We start from the raw sequence: 20,547 nt of genomic DNA, 5'->3' as shown, positions 1-20,547 counted from the left end.
CTAAGCTATGGATATGTGGGACAAGTGTATGGTGAAAATTTGGAAATAAATGGATGGCTAGAATTTAAGGAATTAATAAAACATTAAAAAAATGAATAAAATAATATTATATTATTTTAGCCTTTAAAAAGGTGAAAATTCCGGAATTCTCATCTTCTTCAGCTGTCCAAACCAGGGGAGAAAAGGGGAAAAAAAAAACAAGAATCCTACCTGAAAAATTTGGAGAAAATCAAGAGAAATCAAGAAATCAAGCATTAAAAAGGTAAATTTCATTGATTTTCCTTGTGATTTTCACTACCCATGCATTTTTTTCTCATTTCCATGCAAAATTAGAAAGTGGGTATGGACACCCATGCTGGCCAAACCTCCATGGATGAGTTTTGAGCTTGATTTTTGGTTGATTTTAATTGAATTAAGTGATTTTAGTTAAGTTATATTGAAATATAGCAAAAATAAGCTAGAAATATAATTTTCTCCCATTGAAACCCATTATGCTGAATTTTCTAGGGGAATATTGGCTGCTGATCTTGATGGTTATTTGAGGAATTATGATGAATAATGATGAATTATGAGCCTAGAAAAATAATGGAAATTTTCGGAGCAAAAATACAAATTTTTACCCACTAGGGGTATTTTCGTAATTTATTATCGGGACTGATAATTTGCACCACACTGAGGGACATTAAGTCAATTTGGGTGCAATTGAGGTATAGAAACTGAAAAAAATTAATTTGGAGTTTAAACGGACGCGTATATCAATTTATCGGGTAAAAGACCGAAATAGGCTAACACCGCATTTAGGCAAAAATTTAGACATTTTTGCATTCCATATCAAGCATTAGTAGTCTAAATTAGTTTAATTTCAATTTAGTACCAATGTGGTGAATTTCTCGATTTTGTACTGTGTCAAGGTGGTGAGTCCTCTAATAAAGGCAAGGGAATTGCACCCAAGGACCAATAGTCTGAGTATTTCGAAAATCCTCACTCTAGACACGGTGAGTAACCTTACCATCATTTTAATTATCTAAAGTATGTTTTTATTCGGTTTTGGTGAATTTTATGAAAATGAGTTCAAATGGTAAATTTTTATGTTTTGTAAACAAAATGAGTTTAAATGAAAATATTTTATAAATTGTCTTGAAACGAAATAACGATTTTGCAAATAGAGTAATTGGAGACCACTGATATGTTGTAAATTTAAAATTGAATTAATGGCTTATGTTATTGTATTGGTATGACTGGCTGGGCTATGTTTTTTATGAATTGTATGAATTGCTTTATTTTACCCTTGCAAGCTGGGGAGTAATATATTAGCCCTGTCATGCTGTCAAAATTTTATTGTATGGTGGGTTTGACCTGCTGCAGTGGGCTGGATTCTGTGGACTAGCCTATTAGAGGGGCACGGAATCCTGTTATATTTTTACCTCGGTTGGAGAGGCGAGTAGGGTAACTCCTGAGGTATAACTTTTAGAGTTCACTTCACGCCAAACCACCTCATGAAGGGGAACTCGGCCAACGTCAAGGAATGGCTATGTTTTCAAAATAAAAACATGACTTTCTAATAGCCTTGGCGGACTCAGTTGGGATAGCCCTCGGCCAAGGTATCCCAAATAACTGAGTATGATAATAATTTTTGGCATGAGCCAAGCTTTTTAAGAAATTCATAAGCCATACTGATTACTTGCTTTAAATAAATTGATTTCATTTGGTTGAAATAAGTTGAAAGATGATAAATTACAGTTTGATGAAATGTTTTAATAGTCTCCTTTTACTCGACTTTAGATATTTTGAGTGATGTTTGTTTACTCACTGGGATTTTATAATCTCACCACCCTCATTTCCACCCATTTCAGGTTCAGAATAGATTGTAGATAACTGATATCGGCAAGGATTACAGTTGAACTTGCCACATCCAAAGACTGTAGGTTCATTTCTTTTGATACTTTTGATCATTCGTGGGCCCACGTGTCACTGTAAATTAAATTCTATACTTTGGTTATCTGTATTACGGTATGTAAGAATTTATTTTGCTTTTACGCTATAAAAATTATTTATGCAGTGTTCTTAAAATATCGTTTTATGTGAAAATTGAATATTTTATTGAATATTTTTATTTTATTATAACAGTCATAATTCCATTTTAAACGAATGTTTTAGACATCCAAAATTATTTTTGATTAAGAAATATGTGTTTTCCACTTACATACTATATTTTTAGATGATTTTTGAGATTTTTGGGATAAATGACAAAAATACCCCTGTGAGACGGAAATTATTATTTCATTTGTTTAAGTTGGAAACAGTTTAAAATCTTTTAAAATGTGGTATTTGGAAACAGCTACCCACAGGGGAAATGAGAAGCTGATATTAAAGCCTTGCGGGGTCTCGGTTGACATTCTGGGTAATGAATGTAAATTGAGACGTCGCGGCGGTTGTCACGGGCTCGATGGGAGTTCCGGGTCGTGACAATTAAGTTGGTATCAGAGCTGTTGGTTTGAAAGATTAGAGTTTTGGGTTTAAAGTTATTTTAAAGCTGTTTTAAAAATTTACAGTGTCAGTGTGGCCCCGAGTTAAGTTAGGTTAGGTTGAATAAAATACATGCATAAGCATATAGAGCCTGAGGTTGCCTAAACTCACTTTGTTCCCTATTATAGATTATTATGTCTCCTCGACGCGAACAACCACCTTTCACTAGATCAGCTGGAAGGGGAAGAGGTCGTTTCCAACGTCGTCAGTTAGGTGCAATAGAGGAGGAATTGACTGCATCCACCATTCGGGCAGCACCTACTGCTGAACAAACCAAGACTCCTCCACATCCTCCACCTCCTCTACCACTTACTAGTATTCCTGCTATGCCTCTTGAGGCAGTTCAGGCATTAGCAGCCTTCTTTACTGCTATTGTTGGCCAGGCTCAGGCTGGTCAAGCTCTTCCTACAGTTCCTCTGGCTGCTCCTTCAGTACCACCATCCCCACCTCCTGTCCCACCACCAGTGCTGGATGTTTCTGATTCTAAGAAGCTTAAAGAGGCTAGGCAACATAGTTGTGTTTCTTTTATGGGTGAGTCGGACGCAACCGTGGCTAAAGAGGTGGTGCGAATGGCTTTAAGAGTTGAGAAGCTTGCGAATGAAAATAGGAGTTTGCGAGCTGAGTTAGCAAAAAGGAGAAATCTGAGTGTATCTTCTAGTCAGCCACCAAAAAGGGGCAAAGACTCCTCTGTTTCAGGAAGTTCACGTAGATGCAAAAATTGTGGGAATTATCATGTTGGGCCGTGCAGAGGGCCTGCACGATGTTTTCATTGTGATCAACTGGGTCACATTAGAAGAGATTGTCCACAGTTAGGACGGGCTACGGTAGCTGCTCCATCTCCACCAGCTCATACGGATATACAGAGGAGAGATTCCTCTAGATTGCAACCGAGACAGGGATGATTTTGACATACCACCAAGGGTAGATTAAATAAGTTGAAATTAGTGCTCTAATAAAGTACGTATGATAGAAAGCTAGTTTGTAAGTTGTAGTTTTCATGATCATGAAATATATAAAGATTATCAATATATGGACATACATTTGGAGTTGTAATTTACAAGTTTGAAGTATTTAAGATATGATTAAATGGAATTAGCATTAGTTAGGGTACGTAAATCTTTTAATTAATTTCTATGGAGTATCCATGATAGTAGAATGGAGGAACATCGTGCAGTGATGCTATATGGTGAAATCACTATACAATATGGAAAGGGTATTTTCGAGTGGGATTTATTGACTGATGATAAGTGATGAGCAATTTGAGATACATGTAGCTATGAATAAATTTGGAGATTTTTGCTTAAGCAAACGTGTATTAAATGTTATGGTAAAGATATATGAATGCTAGTGGCAAAATAAATATGTTAAATCAATGTTTTGATCGTAAACTTGTGATAGAAAGTTAGTCTTACTAATTGTGGTATAGACTCGAAGGGAAGCCACACGATTGTGAATAATTGAGGTAGTAGCTTTAAGGGTAGAAGAGTTGCTGGGATAAAGTGAAATCAAATAGTTGCAACGCCACAGTACTGACTCTCAAACACTGTCGCGTTAAGAACCCCTAATGGCTAACAAGCAAGAGCAAATTGAGAGTGGCATGAAGATGAAACTCACGAGTTGAAGAATGGTCATTGGTTTTCATGCTAAGCTTTGTTGTTTGGAGTCTTAAGTGCATTGGGAGGTATTAAGATAAAGATGATGAGTGAAATTACAAAGTTTTTTTTTTATTTTATTGCCTTATATATATTGGCATGTAAGAGGAAGAAAAGTTAGAGAATTTTTGAGATGGCTACATAAAAATAAATTAACATGTGGAGTGTTAAGATGAATAATATGATGACTGAAGTCAAATCTTAAGAAATAAAGAAGACAAGAGATTAAGTCTTGTTAAAGACTAAAGAGGAAGCGAGCGAAAGGTTAGATGAATGTATGAGATACTGATAAGAGATGTCAATAGCAAGTGAGGAAAATGTAAATAAAGATTTCAATAATGATATAGCAAATGAGTTTATATAGAATATTGTTATGAGAATATACTGATCTTGTCTTGACCTTGTTGAAAGGAAAGGATTAGTAACAACACAAGTAAACTAGGTGACATGCTAGAAACCCATGGAGATAAATTGAAGCATGAGTAGTTGGGCATGCCTTCATGGAAATGATATACTTGGTGTATAAAAGAGTAAATAGGTGATTAAGTGTTTCAAGAATGTTTACACGCCCATGAGAAAGAATTATAAGTTATACATGATGGGCATAAGATGTGTGACTTTGAAACTTGCTAAGGAGCCAAATGGCTAAGTTACGGGTTAAATGATCATATGTTGTGAGACATAAATTTAAAATAAATATCCCTAAGGAAATACTCAAGAGAAGTTCTGCCATGGATCTTGTGAAAGCAAGCATTAAGTTATGTAGTTATAAAAAGGAAGCTATAAGCTGAGAGTGGTATAAGTATTAACATTAAAAAGTACTTGAGGAGAATTTAGTTTCAAGTCTTGTAATTTCAAGTACAATTTGTAAATTAGTTAAGGAAGAATGATGTTATATTCATATGAAAGAGTGGAATAAAGGATGATAGAAGTTAACCTTGATAATGAAGTCAGATAATGAAACTTTCTTAATATATTATGGGAATTGGAATTCGAAAATGCGTGAGGCATACATGATTCAAATGAATCTGAGTTTTAAGTGACAAATCAATATCGAAATGCAATAAGGATACAATATATAGGAGACATGAAGGATAATCGAGGAATAAGGATGACTTTTAGGAATTGTAGTATTGCATAAGATGCAATGATCAAGTCAAGATAAATTTTTGAGATACCAATGGGATTATAAAACATACACGCATAATAGATTATAATTCAATGGAGATGACATTGTGATGCAATGATATACAGTACAAGGAAACTTAAGCATATAATTGGAAGCGATAAGAAGAGAATATAAGTATATAAATGATGAAGAACTATACACAGGCATGATGAGAATTTGTATGAATTATGAAGCTTATTCTATTGAATCTTGATTGTGGATGGGAATGAATTAAGAGAAATTAGTCTGAAGGCATTTGAAAACAGAGACTCGTATACATAATGAGGAATATAGACATTTGAATGTATATGTATATGTATGTGTGGAGTAGTGATGTACCCAACTAAATGAATAATGGTTTTAGTGGTTCAAGATTTGAACTCAATATATTTGATGAGTTGTATAGATAATGTAACGATTAAGAATCTTATCAGAAGACGATTTATGGTGACCTAAGGAATTTTGGAAAAATAGTTAAGGGAATATAATCTATAGTACGATTAAGCCATATGAGATGGATTAATAGGATTAAGAAGATTGAAATTTCCTAAATGCAAAGTAAACATGAAATATGTAGAAATAATTAAAGCCATTAATTTTCCTGAACGCTGAGGATATGTACAGGAATGAGTATGGCGTGTTAATAATGTTGTAAACTACACAATAGTGTATGAGGATAGGATGAATGAATGAAAGTCGAGAAGTTTGATATGGAATGAAGTAATAAGATAGTGATTGGTATACCTAAATAAGAATAAAATGCGATCGAAATTGGTATGATTGAGATGGAGTTATGGTTCAAGCTTAATGATAGTAATAGAACCATGCTTAATGTCTCAATATAAGAGATCATAATTGTGAAGGTTATTGTTGATCTGATTTTAAAGGATAATAATAGACATAAGCGAAATACTTGAGTTGAATTGGAGGTAAATGAGGTGAACAAATCGAAATTCCCTATAAAGGAGAAGACATAAGAATTTGAGCATTATATGAGAAAACAATACCCCCACATTTTCTCTGAGTTCAGTACATGAAATTTTGAGGTCAAAATTTTATTTTAAGGGGGATAGTGTTGTCAAGCCCGATCTTATAAAATACTTTCCATGTCATTCATATGATTGACAATATGCTTGCATACTTGGAAAGCCCTGAAAGAAAAATCGTTAAAAGACGACAATGTACCAAATGGTACAATTAAGTTAATTTAAGTCTCGAACTAGATCAAATAGAGAATTTAAAATGAAATTAAGAATATTAAAGTCCCAGAATGGTTTAATATGGTGATTTGGAGTTCGAGGATCAATTTGAAGTCAAACTAGAATTTTTACTGTCCAGGGGCAAAATGGTCATTTGCCACCCAAGGACACAATGGGAATTTTTAGAAAAGAATTTTTTTTAGCCCCATTTGACTTATTGGAGTATGATTTGAGTATTGGAGTATAATTTGAGGGTTTGGCAGTGAAAAAGTTTAATTCCAGTGATTTCTAGAGTGTAGGGGCAAAATCGTAATTTTGCCACTCGCGGACAAAATTTGAGATTTTGAGAGAATTTAGATCAAATTTGACAAATTGGAGAATGGTATGAGTATAAGGGATGAAAAATATGTCTATGGGCAATTTTTCAATTTTTGGGGCAAAAATGTAATTTTTGACTTTTACGGGGGTAAAAGTGTAAATTTCAAAAATTACTCCACCAAGACTTTGGATAAGTCTGAGAATTTTACCTAAGCTATGGATATGTGGGACAAGTGTATGGTGAAAATTTGGAAATAAATGGATGGCTAGAATTTAAGGAATTAATAAAACATTAAAAAAATGAATAAAATAATATTATATTATTTTAGCCTTTAAAAAGGTGAAAATTCCGGAATTCTCATCTTCTTCAGCTGTCCAAACCAGGGGAGAAAAGGGGAAAAAAAAAACAAGAATCCTACCTGAAAAATTTGGAGAAAATCAAGAGAAATCAAGAAATCAAGCATTAAAAAGGTAAATTTCATTGATTTTCCTTGTGATTTTCACTACCCATGCATTTTTTTCTCATTTCCATGCAAAATTAGAAAGTGGGTATGGACACCCATGCTGGCCAAACCTCCATGGATGAGTTTTGAGCTTGATTTTTGGTTGATTTTAATTGAATTAAGTGATTTTAGTTAAGTTATATTGAAATATAGCAAAAATAAGCTAGAAATATAATTTTCTCCCATTGAAACCCATTATGCTGAATTTTCTAGGGGAATATTGGCTGCTGATCTTGATGGTTATTTGAGGAATTATGATGAATAATGATGAATTATGAGCCTAGAAAAATAATGGAAATTTTCGGAGCAAAAATACAAATTTTTACCCACTAGGGGTATTTTCGTAATTTATTATCGGGACTGATAATTTGCACCACACTGAGGGACATTAAGTCAATTTGGGTGCAATTGAGGTATAGAAACTGAAAAAAATTAATTTGGAGTTTAAACGGACGCGTATATCAATTTATCGGGTAAAAGACCGAAATAGGCTAACACCGCATTTAGGCAAAAATTTAGACATTTTTGCATTCCATATCAAGCATTAGTAGTCTAAATTAGTTTAATTTCAATTTAGTACCAATGTGGTGAATTTCTCGATTTTGTACTGTGTCAAGGTGGTGAGTCCTCTAATAAAGGCAAGGGAATTGCACCCAAGGACCAATAGTCTGAGTATTTCGAAAATCCTCACTCTAGACACGGTGAGTAACCTTACCATCATTTTAATTATCTAAAGTATGTTTTTATTCGGTTTTGGTGAATTTTATGAAAATGAGTTCAAATGGTAAATTTTTATGTTTTGTAAACAAAATGAGTTTAAATGAAAATATTTTATAAATTGTCTTGAAACGAAATAACGATTTTGCAAATAGAGTAATTGGAGACCACTGATATGTTGTAAATTTAAAATTGAATTAATGGCTTATGTTATTGTATTGGTATGACTGGCTGGGCTATGTTTTTTATGAATTGTATGAATTGCTTTATTTTACCCTTGCAAGCTGGGGAGTAATATATTAGCCCTGTCATGCTGTCAAAATTTTATTGTATGGTGGGTTTGACCTGCTGCAGTGGGCTGGATTCTGTGGACTAGCCTATTAGAGGGGCACGGAATCCTGTTATATTTTTACCTCGGTTGGAGAGGCGAGTAGGGTAACTCCTGAGGTATAACTTTTAGAGTTCACTTCACGCCAAACCACCTCATGAAGGGGAACTCGGCCAACGTCAAGGAATGGCTATGTTTTCAAAATAAAAACATGACTTTCTAATAGCCTTGGCGGACTCAGTTGGGATAGCCCTCGGCCAAGGTATCCCAAATAACTGAGTATGATAATAATTTTTGGCATGAGCCAAGCTTTTTAAGAAATTCATAAGCCATACTGATTACTTGCTTTAAATAAATTGATTTCATTTGGTTGAAATAAGTTGAAAGATGATAAATTACAGTTTGATGAAATGTTTTAATAGTCTCCTTTTACTCGACTTTAGATATTTTGAGTGATGTTTGTTTACTCACTGGGATTTTATAATCTCACCACCCTCATTTCCACCCATTTCAGGTTCAGAATAGATTGTAGATAACTGATATCGGCAAGGATTACAGTTGAACTTGCCACATCCAAAGACTGTAGGTTCATTTCTTTTGATACTTTTGATCATTCGTGGGCCCACGTGTCACTGTAAATTAAATTCTATACTTTGGTTATCTGTATTACGGTATGTAAGAATTTATTTTGCTTTTACGCTATAAAAATTATTTATGCAGTGTTCTTAAAATATCGTTTTATGTGAAAATTGAATATTTTATTGAATATTTTTATTTTATTATAACAGTCATAATTCCATTTTAAACGAATGTTTTAGACATCCAAAATTATTTTTGATTAAGAAATATGTGTTTTCCACTTACATACTATATTTTTAGATGATTTTTGAGATTTTTGGGATAAATGACAAAAATACCCCTGTGAGACGGAAATTATTATTTCATTTGTTTAAGTTGGAAACAGTTTAAAATCTTTTAAAATGTGGTATTTGGAAACAGCTACCCACAGGGGAAATGAGAAGCTGATATTAAAGCCTTGCGGGGTCTCGGTTGACATTCTGGGTAATGAATGTAAATTGAGACGTCGCGGCGGTTGTCACGGGCTCGATGGGAGTTCCGGGTCGTGACAATTAAGTTGGTATCAGAGCTGTTGGTTTGAAAGATTAGAGTTTTGGGTTTAAAGTTATTTTAAAGCTGTTTTAAAAATTTACAGTGTCAGTGTGGCCCCGAGTTAAGTTAGGTTAGGTTGAATAAAATACATGCATAAGCATATAGAGCCTGAGGTTGCCTAAACTCACTTTGTTCCCTATTATAGATTATTATGTCTCCTCGACGCGAACAACCACCTTTCACTAGATCAGCTGGAAGGGGAAGAGGTCGTTTCCAACGTCGTCAGTTAGGTGCAATAGAGGAGGAATTGACTGCATCCACCATTCGGGCAGCACCTACTGCTGAACAAACCAAGACTCCTCCACATCCTCCACCTCCTCTACCACTTACTAGTATTCCTGCTATGCCTCTTGAGGCAGTTCAGGCATTAGCAGCCTTCTTTACTGCTATTGTTGGCCAGGCTCAGGCTGGTCAAGCTCTTCCTACAGTTCCTCTGGCTGCTCCTTCAGTACCACCATCCCCACCTCCTGTCCCACCACCAGTGCTGGATGTTTCTGATTCTAAGAAGCTTAAAGAGGCTAGGCAACATAGTTGTGTTTCTTTTATGGGTGAGTCGGACGCAACCGTGGCTAAAGAGGTGGTGCGAATGGCTTTAAGAGCTGAGAAGCTTGCGAATGAAAATAGGAGTTTGCGAGCTGAGTTAGCAAAAAGGAGAAATCTGAGTGTATCTTCTAGTCAGCCACCAAAAAGGGGCAAAGACTCCTCTGTTTCAGGAAGTTCACGTAGATGCAAAAATTGTGGGAATTATCATGTTGGGCCGTGCAGAGGGCCTGCACGATGTTTTCATTGTGATCAACTGGGTCACATTAGAAGAGATTGTCCACAGTTAGGACGGGCTACGGTAGCTGCTCCATCTCCACCAGCTCATACGGATATACAGAGGAGAGATTCCTCTAGATTGCAACCGAGACAGGGATGATTTTGACATACCACCAAGGGTAGATTAAATAAGTTGAAATTAGTGCTCTAATAAAGTACGTATGATAGAAAGCTAGTTTGTAAGTTGTAGTTTTCATGATCATGAAATATATAAAGATTATCAATATATGGACATACATTTGGAGTTGTAATTTACAAGTTTGAAGTATTTAAGATATGATTAAATGGAATTAGCATTAGTTAGGGTACGTAAATCTTTTAATTAATTTCTATGGAGTATCCATGATAGTAGAATGGAGGAACATCGTGCAGTGATGCTATATGGTGAAATCACTATACAATATGGAAAGGGTATTTTCGAGTGGGATTTATTGACTGATGATAAGTGATGAGCAATTTGAGATACATGTAGCTATGAATAAATTTGGAGATTTTTGCTTAAGCAAACGTGTATTAAATGTTATGGTAAAGATATATGAATGCTAGTGGCAAAATAAATATGTTAAATCAATGTTTTGATCGTAAACTTGTGATAGAAAGTTAGTCTTACTAATTGTGGTATAGACTCGAAGGGAAGCCACACGATTGTGAATAATTGAGGTAGTAGCTTTAAGGGTAGAAGAGTTGCTGGGATAAAGTGAAATCAAATAGTTGCAACGCCACAGTACTGACTCTCAAACACTGTCGCGTTAAGAACCCCTAATGGCTAACAAGCAAGAGCAAATTGAGAGTGGCATGAAGATGAAACTCACGAGTTGAAGAATGGTCATTGGTTTTCATGCTAAGCTTTGTTGTTTGGAGTCTTAAGTGCATTGGGAGGTATTAAGATAAAGATGATGAGTGAAATTACAAAGTTTTTTTTTTATTTTATTGCCTTATATATATTGGCATGTAAGAGGAAGAAAAGTTAGAGAATTTTTGAGATGGCTACATAAAAATAAATTAACATGTGGAGTGTTAAGATGAATAAGATGATGACTGAAGTCAAATCTTAAGAAATAAAGAAGACAAGAGATTAAGTCTTGTTAAAGACTAAAGAGGAAGCGAGCGAAAGGTTAGATGAATGTATGAGATACTGATAAGAGATGTCAATAGCAAGTGAGGAAAATGTAAATAAAGATTTCAATAATGATATAGCAAATGAGTTTATATAGAATATTGTTATGAGAATATACTGATCTTGTCTTGACCTTGTTGAAAGGAAAGGATTAGTAACAACACAAGTAAACTAGGTGACATGCTAGAAACCCATGGAGATAAATTGAAGCATGAGTAGTTGGGCATGCCTTCATGGAAATGATATACTTGGTGTATAAAAGAGTAAATAGGTGATTAAGTGTTTCAAGAATGTTTACACGCCCATGAGAAAGAATTATAAGTTATACATGATGGGCATAAGATGTGTGACTTTGAAACTTGCTAAGGAGCCAAATGGCTAAGTTACGGGTTAAATGATCATATGTTGTGAGACATAAATTTAAAATAAATATCCCTAAGGAAATACTCAAGAGAAGTTCTGCCATGGATCTTGTGAAAGCAAGCATTAAGTTATGTAGTTATAAAAAGGAAGCTATAAGCTGAGAGTGGTATAAGTATTAACATTAAAAAGTACTTGAGGAGAATTTAGTTTCAAGTCTTGTAATTTCAAGTACAATTTGTAAATTAGTTAAGGAAGAATGATGTTATATTCATATGAAAGAGTGGAATAAAGGATGATAGAAGTTAACCTTGATAATGAAGTCAGATAATGAAACTTTCTTAATATATTATGGGAATTGGAATTCGAAAATGCGTGAGGCATACATGATTCAAATGAATCTGAGTTTTAAGTGACAAATCAATATCGAAATGCAATAAGGATACAATATATAGGAGACATGAAGGATAATCGAGGAATAAGGATGACTTTTAGGAATTGTAGTATTGCATAAGATGCAATGATCAAGTCAAGATAAATTTTTGAGATACCAATGGGATTATAAAACATACACGCATAATAGATTATAATTCAATGGAGATGACATTGTGATGCAATGATATACAGTACAAGGAAACTTAAGCATATAATTGGAAGCGATAAGAAGAGAATATAAGTATATAAATGATGAAGAACTATACACAGGCATGATGAGAATTTGTATGAATTATGAAGCTTATTCTATTGAATCTTGATTGTGGATGGGAATGAATTAAGAGAAATTAGTCTGAAGGCATTTGAAAACAGAGACTCGTATACATAATGAGGAATATAGACATTTGAATGTATATGTATATGTATGTGTGGAGTAGTGATGTACCCAACTAAATGAATAATGGTTTTAGTGGTTCAAGATTTGAACTCAATATATTTGATGAGTTGTATAGATAATGTAACGATTAAGAATCTTATCAGAAGACGATTTATGGTGACCTAAGGAATTTTGGAAAAATAGTTAAGGGAATATAATCTATAGTACGATTAAGCCATATGAGATGGATTAATAGGATTAAGAAGATTGAAATTTCCTAAATGCAAAGTAAACATGAAATATGTAGAAATAATTAAAGCCATTAATTTTCCTGAACGCTGAGGATATGTACAGGAATGAGTATGGCGTGTTAATAATGTTGTAAACTACACAATAGTGTATGAGGATAGGATGAATGAATGAAAGTCGAGAAGTTTGATATGGAATGAAGTAATAAGATAGTGATTGGTATACCTAAATAAGAATAAAATGCGATCGAAATTGGTATGATTGAGATGGAGTTATGGTTCAAGCTTAATGATAGTAATAGAACCATGCTTAATGTCTCAATATAAGAGATCATAATTGTGAAGGTTATTGTTGATCTGATTTTAAAGGATAATAATAGACATAAGCGAAATACTTGAGTTGAATTGGAGGTAAATGAGGTGAACAAATCGAAATTCCCTATAAAGGAGAAGACATAAGAATTTGAGCATTATATGAGAAAACAATACCCCCACATTTTCTCTGAGTTCAGTACATGAAATTTTGAGGTCAAAATTTTATTTTAAGGGGGATAGTGTTGTCAAGCCCGATCTTATAAAATACTTTCCATGTCATTCATATGATTGACAATATGCTTGCATACTTGGAAAGCCCTGAAAGAAAAATCGTTAAAAGACGACAATGTACCAAATGGTACAATTAAGTTAATTTAAGTCTCGAACTAGATCAAATAGAGAATTTAAAATGAAATTAAGAATATTAAAGTCCCAGAATGGTTTAATATGGTGATTTGGAGTTCGAGGATCAATTTGAAGTCAAACTAGAATTTTTACTGTCCAGGGGCAAAATGGTCATTTGCCACCCAAGGACACAATGGGAATTTTTAGAAAAGAATTTTTTTTAGCCCCATTTGACTTATTGGAGTATGATTTGAGTATTGGAGTATAATTTGAGGGTTTGGCAGTGAAAAAGTTTAATTCCAGTGATTTCTAGAGTGTAGGGGCAAAATCGTAATTTTGCCACTCGCGGACAAAATTTGAGATTTTGAGAGAATTTAGATCAAATTTGACAAATTGGAGAATGGTATGAGTATAAGGGATGAAAAATATGTCTATGGGCAATTTTTCAATTTTTGGGGCAAAAATGTAATTTTTGACTTTTACGGGGGTAAAAGTGTAAATTTCAAAAATTACTCCACCAAGACTTTGGATAAGTCTGAGAATTTTACCTAAGCTATGGATATGTGGGACAAGTGTATGGTGAAAATTTGGAAATAAATGGATGGCTAGAATTTAAGGAATTAATAAAACATTAAAAAAATGAATAAAATAATATTATATTATTTTAGCCTTTAAAAAGGTGAAAATTCCGGAATTCTCATCTTCTTCAGCTGTCCAAACCAGGGGAGAAAAGGGGAAAAAAAAAACAAGAATCCTACCTGAAAAATTTGGAGAAAATCAAGAGAAATCAAGAAATCAAGCATTAAAAAGGTAAATTTCATTGATTTTCCTTGTGATTTTCACTACCCATGCATTTTTTTCTCATTTCCATGCAAAATTAGAAAGTGGGTATGGACACCCATGCTGGCCAAACCTCCATGGATGAGTTTTGAGCTTGATTTTTGGTTGATTTTAATTGAATTAAGTGATTTTAGTTAAGTTATATTGAAATATAGCAAAAATAAGCTAGAAATATAATTTTCTCCCATTGAAACCCATTATGCTGAATTTTCTAGGGGAATATTGGCTGCTGATCTTGATGGTTATTTGAGGAATTATGATGAATAATGATGAATTATGAGCCTAGAAAAATAATGGAAATTTTCGGAGTAAAAATACAAATTTTTACCCACTAGGGGTATTTTCGTAATTTATTATCGGGACTGATAATTTGCACCACACTGAGGGACATTAAGTCAATTTGGGTGCAATTGAGGTATAGAAACTGAAAAAAATTAATTTGGAGTTTAAACGGACGCGTATATCAATTTATCGGGTAAAAGACCGAAATAGGCTAACACCGCATTTAGGCAAAAATTTAGACATTTTTGCATTCCATATCAAGCATTAGTAGTCTAAATTAGTTTAATTTCAATTTAGTACCAATGTGGTGAATTTCTCGATTTTGTACTGTGTCAAGGTGGTGAGTCCTCTAATAAAGGCAAGGGAATTGCACCCAATGACCAATAGTCTGAGTATTTCGAAAATCCTCACTCTAGACACGGTGAGTAACCTTACCATCATTTTAATTATCTAAAGTATGTTTTTATTCGGTTTTGGTGAATTTTATGAAAATGAGTTCAAATGGTAAATTTTTATGTTTTGTAAACAAAATGAGTTTAAATGAAAATATTTTATAAATTGTCTTGAAACGAAATAACGATTTTGCAAATAGAGTAATTGGAGACCACTGATATGTTGTAAATTTAAAATTGAATTAATGGCTTATGTTATTGTATTGGTATGACTGGCTGGGCTATGTTTTTTATGAATTGTATGAATTGCTTTATTTTACCCTTGCAAGCTGGGGAGTAATATATTAGCCCTGTCATGCTGTCAAAATTTTATTGTATGGTGGGTTTGACCTGCTGCAGTGGGCTGGATTCTGTGGACTAGCCTATTAGAGGGGCACGGAATCCTGTTATATTTTTACCTCGGTTGGAGAGGCGAGTAGGGTAACTCCTGAGGTATAACTTTTAGAGTTCACTTCACGCCAAACCACCTCATGAAGGGGAACTCGGCCAACGTCAAGGAATGGCTATGTTTTCAAAATAAAAACATGACTTTCTAATAGCCTTGGCGGACTCAGTTGGGATAGCCCTCGGCCAAGGTATCCCAAATAACTGAGTATGATAATAATTTTTGGCATGAGCCAAGCTTTTTAAGAAATTCATAAGCCATACTGATTACTTGCTTTAAATAAATTGATTTCATTTGGTTGAAATAAGTTGAAAGATGATAAATTACAGTTTGATGAAATGTTTTAATAGTCTCCTTTTACTCGACTTTAGATATTTTGAGTGATGTTTGTTTACTCACTGGGATTTTATAATCTCACCACCCTCATTTCCACCCATTTCAGGTTCAGAATAGATTGTAGATAACTGATATCGGCAAGGATTACAGTTGAACTTGCCACATCCAAAGACTGTAGGTTCATTTCTTTTGATACTTTTGATCATTCGTGGGCCCACGTGTCACTGTAAATTAAATTCTATACTTTGGTTATCTGTATTACGGTATGTAAGAATTTATTTTGCTTTTACGCTATAAAAATTATTTATGCAGTGTTCTTAAAATATCGTTTTATGTGAAAATTGAATATTTTATTGAATATTTTTATTTTATTATAACAGTCATAATTCCATTTTAAACGAATGTTTTAGACATCCAAAATTATTTTTGATTAAGAAATATGTGTTTTCCACTTACATACTATATTTTTAGATGATTTTTGAGATTTTTGGGATAAATGACAAAAATACCCCTGTGAGACGGAAATTATTATTTCATTTGTTTAAGTTGGAAACAGTTTAAAATCTTTTAAAATGTGGTATTTGGAAACAGCTACCCACAGGGGAAATGAGAAGCTGATATTAAAGCCTTGCGGGGTCTCGGTTGACATTCTGGGTAATGAATGTAAATTGAGACGTCGCGGCGGTTGTCACGGGCTCGATGGGAGTTCCGGGTCGTGACAGGTTCGATGTGAAGTGAGCTCTAATACTACCCCAGGAGTTACCCTCCTCGCCTCTACAACCGGAGTAACTATATAACTGGGTTTACCGTGCCCCTCTAATAGGCAGTCCACGGAAACCCGTCACTGCAGTGACTAACCCACCAATTTTAATAAAATTTCGACAGTATAACGTGGCTTTTATTTATTTATCCAGCCTGCATAGTAAAACAACTTACATAAATTTCCCAATGCATTCACAAAATATAGCCACATATACTCATTTCTCATAAGCCATTCCTAGGAAAATATATATTTTTCAAGTCAATTTGTAGCCTCCAATTACTCAATTTCATAATCAATACAATATATTTTTATTTATCACATTTATTCCTAAAACATCAAAAATCTCGTTTTAATCTCGTTCTCATTTCATAAAATACATAAAGGGCATTTAAAATAAACTCTAGATAATTTACAATAATAATAAGTTTACTCACCGTTTGTACAAACTAAAAGCTTTCTAAGCGCCCCGATCACTACTCGTCGGGTACGACTTCTTTGCCTTTTCCGGAAGGCTCTCCTCCTAGACACATTACAAAAATTTACACAATTCATCACATTGATGCTAAATCACTATATAATTAACTTAAATCCTATACTAATGCATGGTATGAAATGCAATAGCCTAAAACGGCTTAAACGCGGTATTAACCTATTTTTGGCACTTTGCTCGATAAATTACTAACGCGCTCCATTTTAGCTCTAAATCATCCCATTCTCTCTCCAACATTTCTAACCATTAAATATCAGCCAATAACCTTCTAAAAACAACAAAATCAGCTCACTCCCTTCCTTGGAAAATTCGGCCAAAAATGGGACATTAAGTCGGTTAATTTTTTACTTTGTTTTTCTATCACGTTTAATCGTTTTTCATCATTTTCTCTTCATTTTCCTTAGAATAAACTCAATTCATCATCATTGTACAGCATTGAGCATCCAGCCAAGAGTGGGTATTGTGAAAATTTAATGATTTCTTGCCCAATTTAATTTCTAAACACATTTAACTAACTAAAACTATCAATTTAACTAAAAATCAAAACCTAAAAATTTCAATTTCTCTCCCCTAGAATTTCGTCCAGCCCTTGATATCACTTTTTGATCTCTCTCCTCAAGCATGCTAAATGGAAATAAAGGCATAGGAAAGGTAAAAATCAAGCTAAAATCGAAAAATCTTACCGTTAGACGATTAAACGGTCGAAAACCGCGAATTTCCCTTTGAATTTTCTTGTTTCTCTTTGGTTTTTCTTTTTTTCTTCCTTTCCTCTCTATTTCCTCTCTTGTTCTTCCTTATGGCTGGCCAGCACTTAAAATTTGGGTTTAAATGGGCTGACTTTTCATTAAAATAATATTATATCATTTTAAAAAATGCCACATGTCACTTTCCCATTGGCCCATTTTTAAAATTTCATCCATTTGTTTCCAAATTTTCACCATACACTTGTCTCATATATTCATAGCTTAGATAAAATTCTCAGACTCATCCAAAGTCTCGGTGGAGTAATTTTTGAAATTTACACTTCTGCCCCCGTAAAAGTCAAAAATTACATTTTTGCCTCAAAAATTGAAAAATTGCCCATAGACATATTTTTCATCCCTTATACTCATACCATTCTCCAATTTGTCAAATTTGATCTAAATTCTCTCAAAATCTCAAATTTTGTCCGTGGGTGGCAACATTACGATTTTGCCCCTACACTCCAAAAATCACCATAATTAAACTTTTTCACTTCCTATCATTAAATTATACTCCAAATAGTTAATCTTGGTCAAAAATTTCACTCCATGATCAAATTATTATCTTAGGTGGCAAAATGACGATTTTGCCCTTGAATATCAAAATTTCTAATTTTACCCCAAATGAACCCTCGAACTCCGAACAATCATTTTTAGTCATCCCTGGACTATAAAATATTAAATTTCATTCTACAATTCCTATTTGAACTAGTTCGAGGTTAAATCAATTTAAGTGTACCGTTAGGTACAATATCAGGTTTCGTCTATTCTTAAGTGCTTTTCTAGCGTAATAACATGTTACTCAATGCATGTATGTCATGACATGTATTTATAGGGTCGGGTTTTACAAATACAATATATTTTTATTTGTCACATTTATTCCTAAAACATCAAAAATCTCGTTTTAATCTCGTTCTCATTTCATAAAATACATAAAGGGCATTTAAAAATAAACTCTAGATAATTTACAATAATAATAAGTTTACTCACCGTTTGTACAAACTAAAAGCTTTCTAAGCGCCCCGATCACTACTCGTCGGGTACGACTTCTTTGCCTTTTCCGGAAGGCTCTCCTCCTAGACACATTACAAAAATTTATACAATTCATCACATTGATGCTAAATCACTATATAATTAACTTAAATCCTATACTAATGCATGGTATGAAATGCAATAGCCTAAAACGGCTTAAACGCGGTATTAACCTATTTTTGGCACTTTGCTCGATAAATTGCTAACACGCTCCATTTTAGCTCTAAATCATCCCATTCTCTCTCCAACATTTCTAACCATTAAATATCAGCCAATAACCTTCTAAAAACAACAAAATCAGCTCACTCCCTTCCTTGAAAAATTCGGCCAAAAATGGGACATTAAGTCGGTTAATTTTCTACTTTGTTTTTCTATCACGTTTAATCGTTTTTCATCATTTTCTCTTCATTTTCCTTAGAATAAAATCAATTCATCATCATTGTACAGCATTGAGCATCCAGCCAAGAGTGGGTATTGTGAAAATTTAATGATTTCTTGCCCAATTTAATTTCTAAACACATTTAACTAACTAAAACTATCAATTTAATTAAAAATCAAAACCTAAAAATTTCAATTTCTCTCCCCTAGAATTTCGTCCAGCCCTTGATATCACCTTTTGATCTCTCTCCTCAAGCATGCTAAATGGAAATAAAGGCATAGGAAAGGTAGAAATCAAGCTAAAATCGAAAAATCTTACCATTAGACGCGTAAACGGTCGAAAATCGTGAATTTCCCTTTGAATTTTCTTGTTTCTCTTTGGTTTTTCTTCTTTTCTTCCTTTCCTCTCTATTTCCTCTCTTGTTCTTCCTTATGGCCGGCCAGCACTTAAAATGGGATTTAAATGGGCTGACTTTTCATTAAAATAATATTATTTTATTAAAAAAATACCACGTGTCACTTTCCCATTGGCCCATTTTTAAAATTTCATCCATTTGTTTCCAAATTTTCACCATACACTTGTCTCACATATCCATAGCTTAGATAAAATTCTCAGACTTATCCAAAGTCTCGGTGGAGTAATTTTTGAAATTTACACTTTTGCCCCCGTAAAAGTGAAAAATTAAATTTTTGCCCAAAAAACTGAAAAATTGCCCATAGACATATTTTTCATCCCTTATACTCATACCATTCTCCAATTTGTCAAATTTGATCTAAATTCTCTCAAAATCTCAAATTTTGTCTGTGGGTGGCAAAATTACGATTTTACCCCTACACTCCAGAAATCACCAGAATTAAACTTTTTCACTTCCTATCATTAAATTATACTCCAAATAGTTAATCTTGGTCAAAAATTTCACTCCATGATCAAATTATTATCTTAAGTGGCAAAATGACGATTTTGCCCTTGAACATCAAAATTTCCAATTTTACCCCAAATGAACACTCGAACTCCGAACAATCATTTTTAGTCATTCCTAGACTATAAAATATTAAATTTCATCCTACAATTCCTATTTGAACTAGTTCGAGGTTAAATCAACTCAAGTGTACCATTAAGTACAATACCGAGTTTCGTCTATTCTTAGGTGCTTTTCCTAACACAATAATATACTACTCAGTGCATGTATGTCATGACATGTATTTATAGGGTCGGGTTTTACACATTAATAGTCTAAATTAGTTTGATTTCA

The 20,547-nt window shown here is 33.7% G+C and overlaps 2 protein-coding genes across 2 annotated transcripts; both read left to right on the top strand.

The window, feature by feature from the left end:
* Positions 1-1,852: 1,852 nt before the first annotated feature.
* LOC148761997 (uncharacterized) lies at positions 1,853-4,081 on the top strand. Its single transcript, XM_088807345.1, has 3 exons — positions 1,853-1,921; positions 2,655-3,148; positions 4,054-4,081. Exons 2-3 carry the CDS (start codon positions 2,661-2,663, stop codon positions 4,079-4,081), a joined length of 516 nt encoding a protein of 171 aa, XP_088663471.1. The 5' UTR covers positions 1,853-1,921; positions 2,655-2,660.
* Positions 4,082-8,924: 4,843 nt separating this feature from the next.
* On the top strand, positions 8,925-11,131 carry LOC148761996 (uncharacterized). The gene is made up of 3 exons (XM_088807344.1): positions 8,925-8,993; positions 9,727-10,332; positions 11,126-11,131. Exons 2-3 carry the CDS (start codon positions 9,733-9,735, stop codon positions 11,129-11,131), a joined length of 606 nt encoding a protein of 201 aa, XP_088663470.1. The 5' UTR covers positions 8,925-8,993; positions 9,727-9,732.
* The last annotated feature ends 9,416 nt before the right edge of the window (positions 11,132-20,547 follow it).

This window comes from Theobroma cacao, chromosome 6 (assembly GCF_053813885.1).
Source record: "Theobroma cacao isolate CCN51 chromosome 6, ASM5381388v1, whole genome shotgun sequence".
NCBI lineage: Eukaryota > Viridiplantae > Streptophyta > Magnoliopsida > Malvales > Malvaceae > Theobroma > Theobroma cacao.
The sequence above is the reverse complement of the archived record's forward strand: the minus strand, read 5'-3'. Positions and strand labels throughout refer to the sequence as shown.

What these genes read in the sequence shown, in the direction of transcription:
- LOC148761997 (XM_088807345.1), top strand. Translation starts at nt 2,661, where the DNA reads ATGTCTCCTCGACGCGAACAACCACCTTTCACTAGATCAGCTGGAAGG. An exon ending in AATAGGAGTTTGCGAGCTGA is followed by an intron (nt 3,149 to 4,053) that starts GTTAGCAAAAAG and finishes GCAACGCCACAG; the next exon opens with TACTGACTCTCAAACACTGT.
- LOC148761996 (XM_088807344.1), top strand. Translation starts at nt 9,733, where the DNA reads ATGTCTCCTCGACGCGAACAACCACCTTTCACTAGATCAGCTGGAAGG.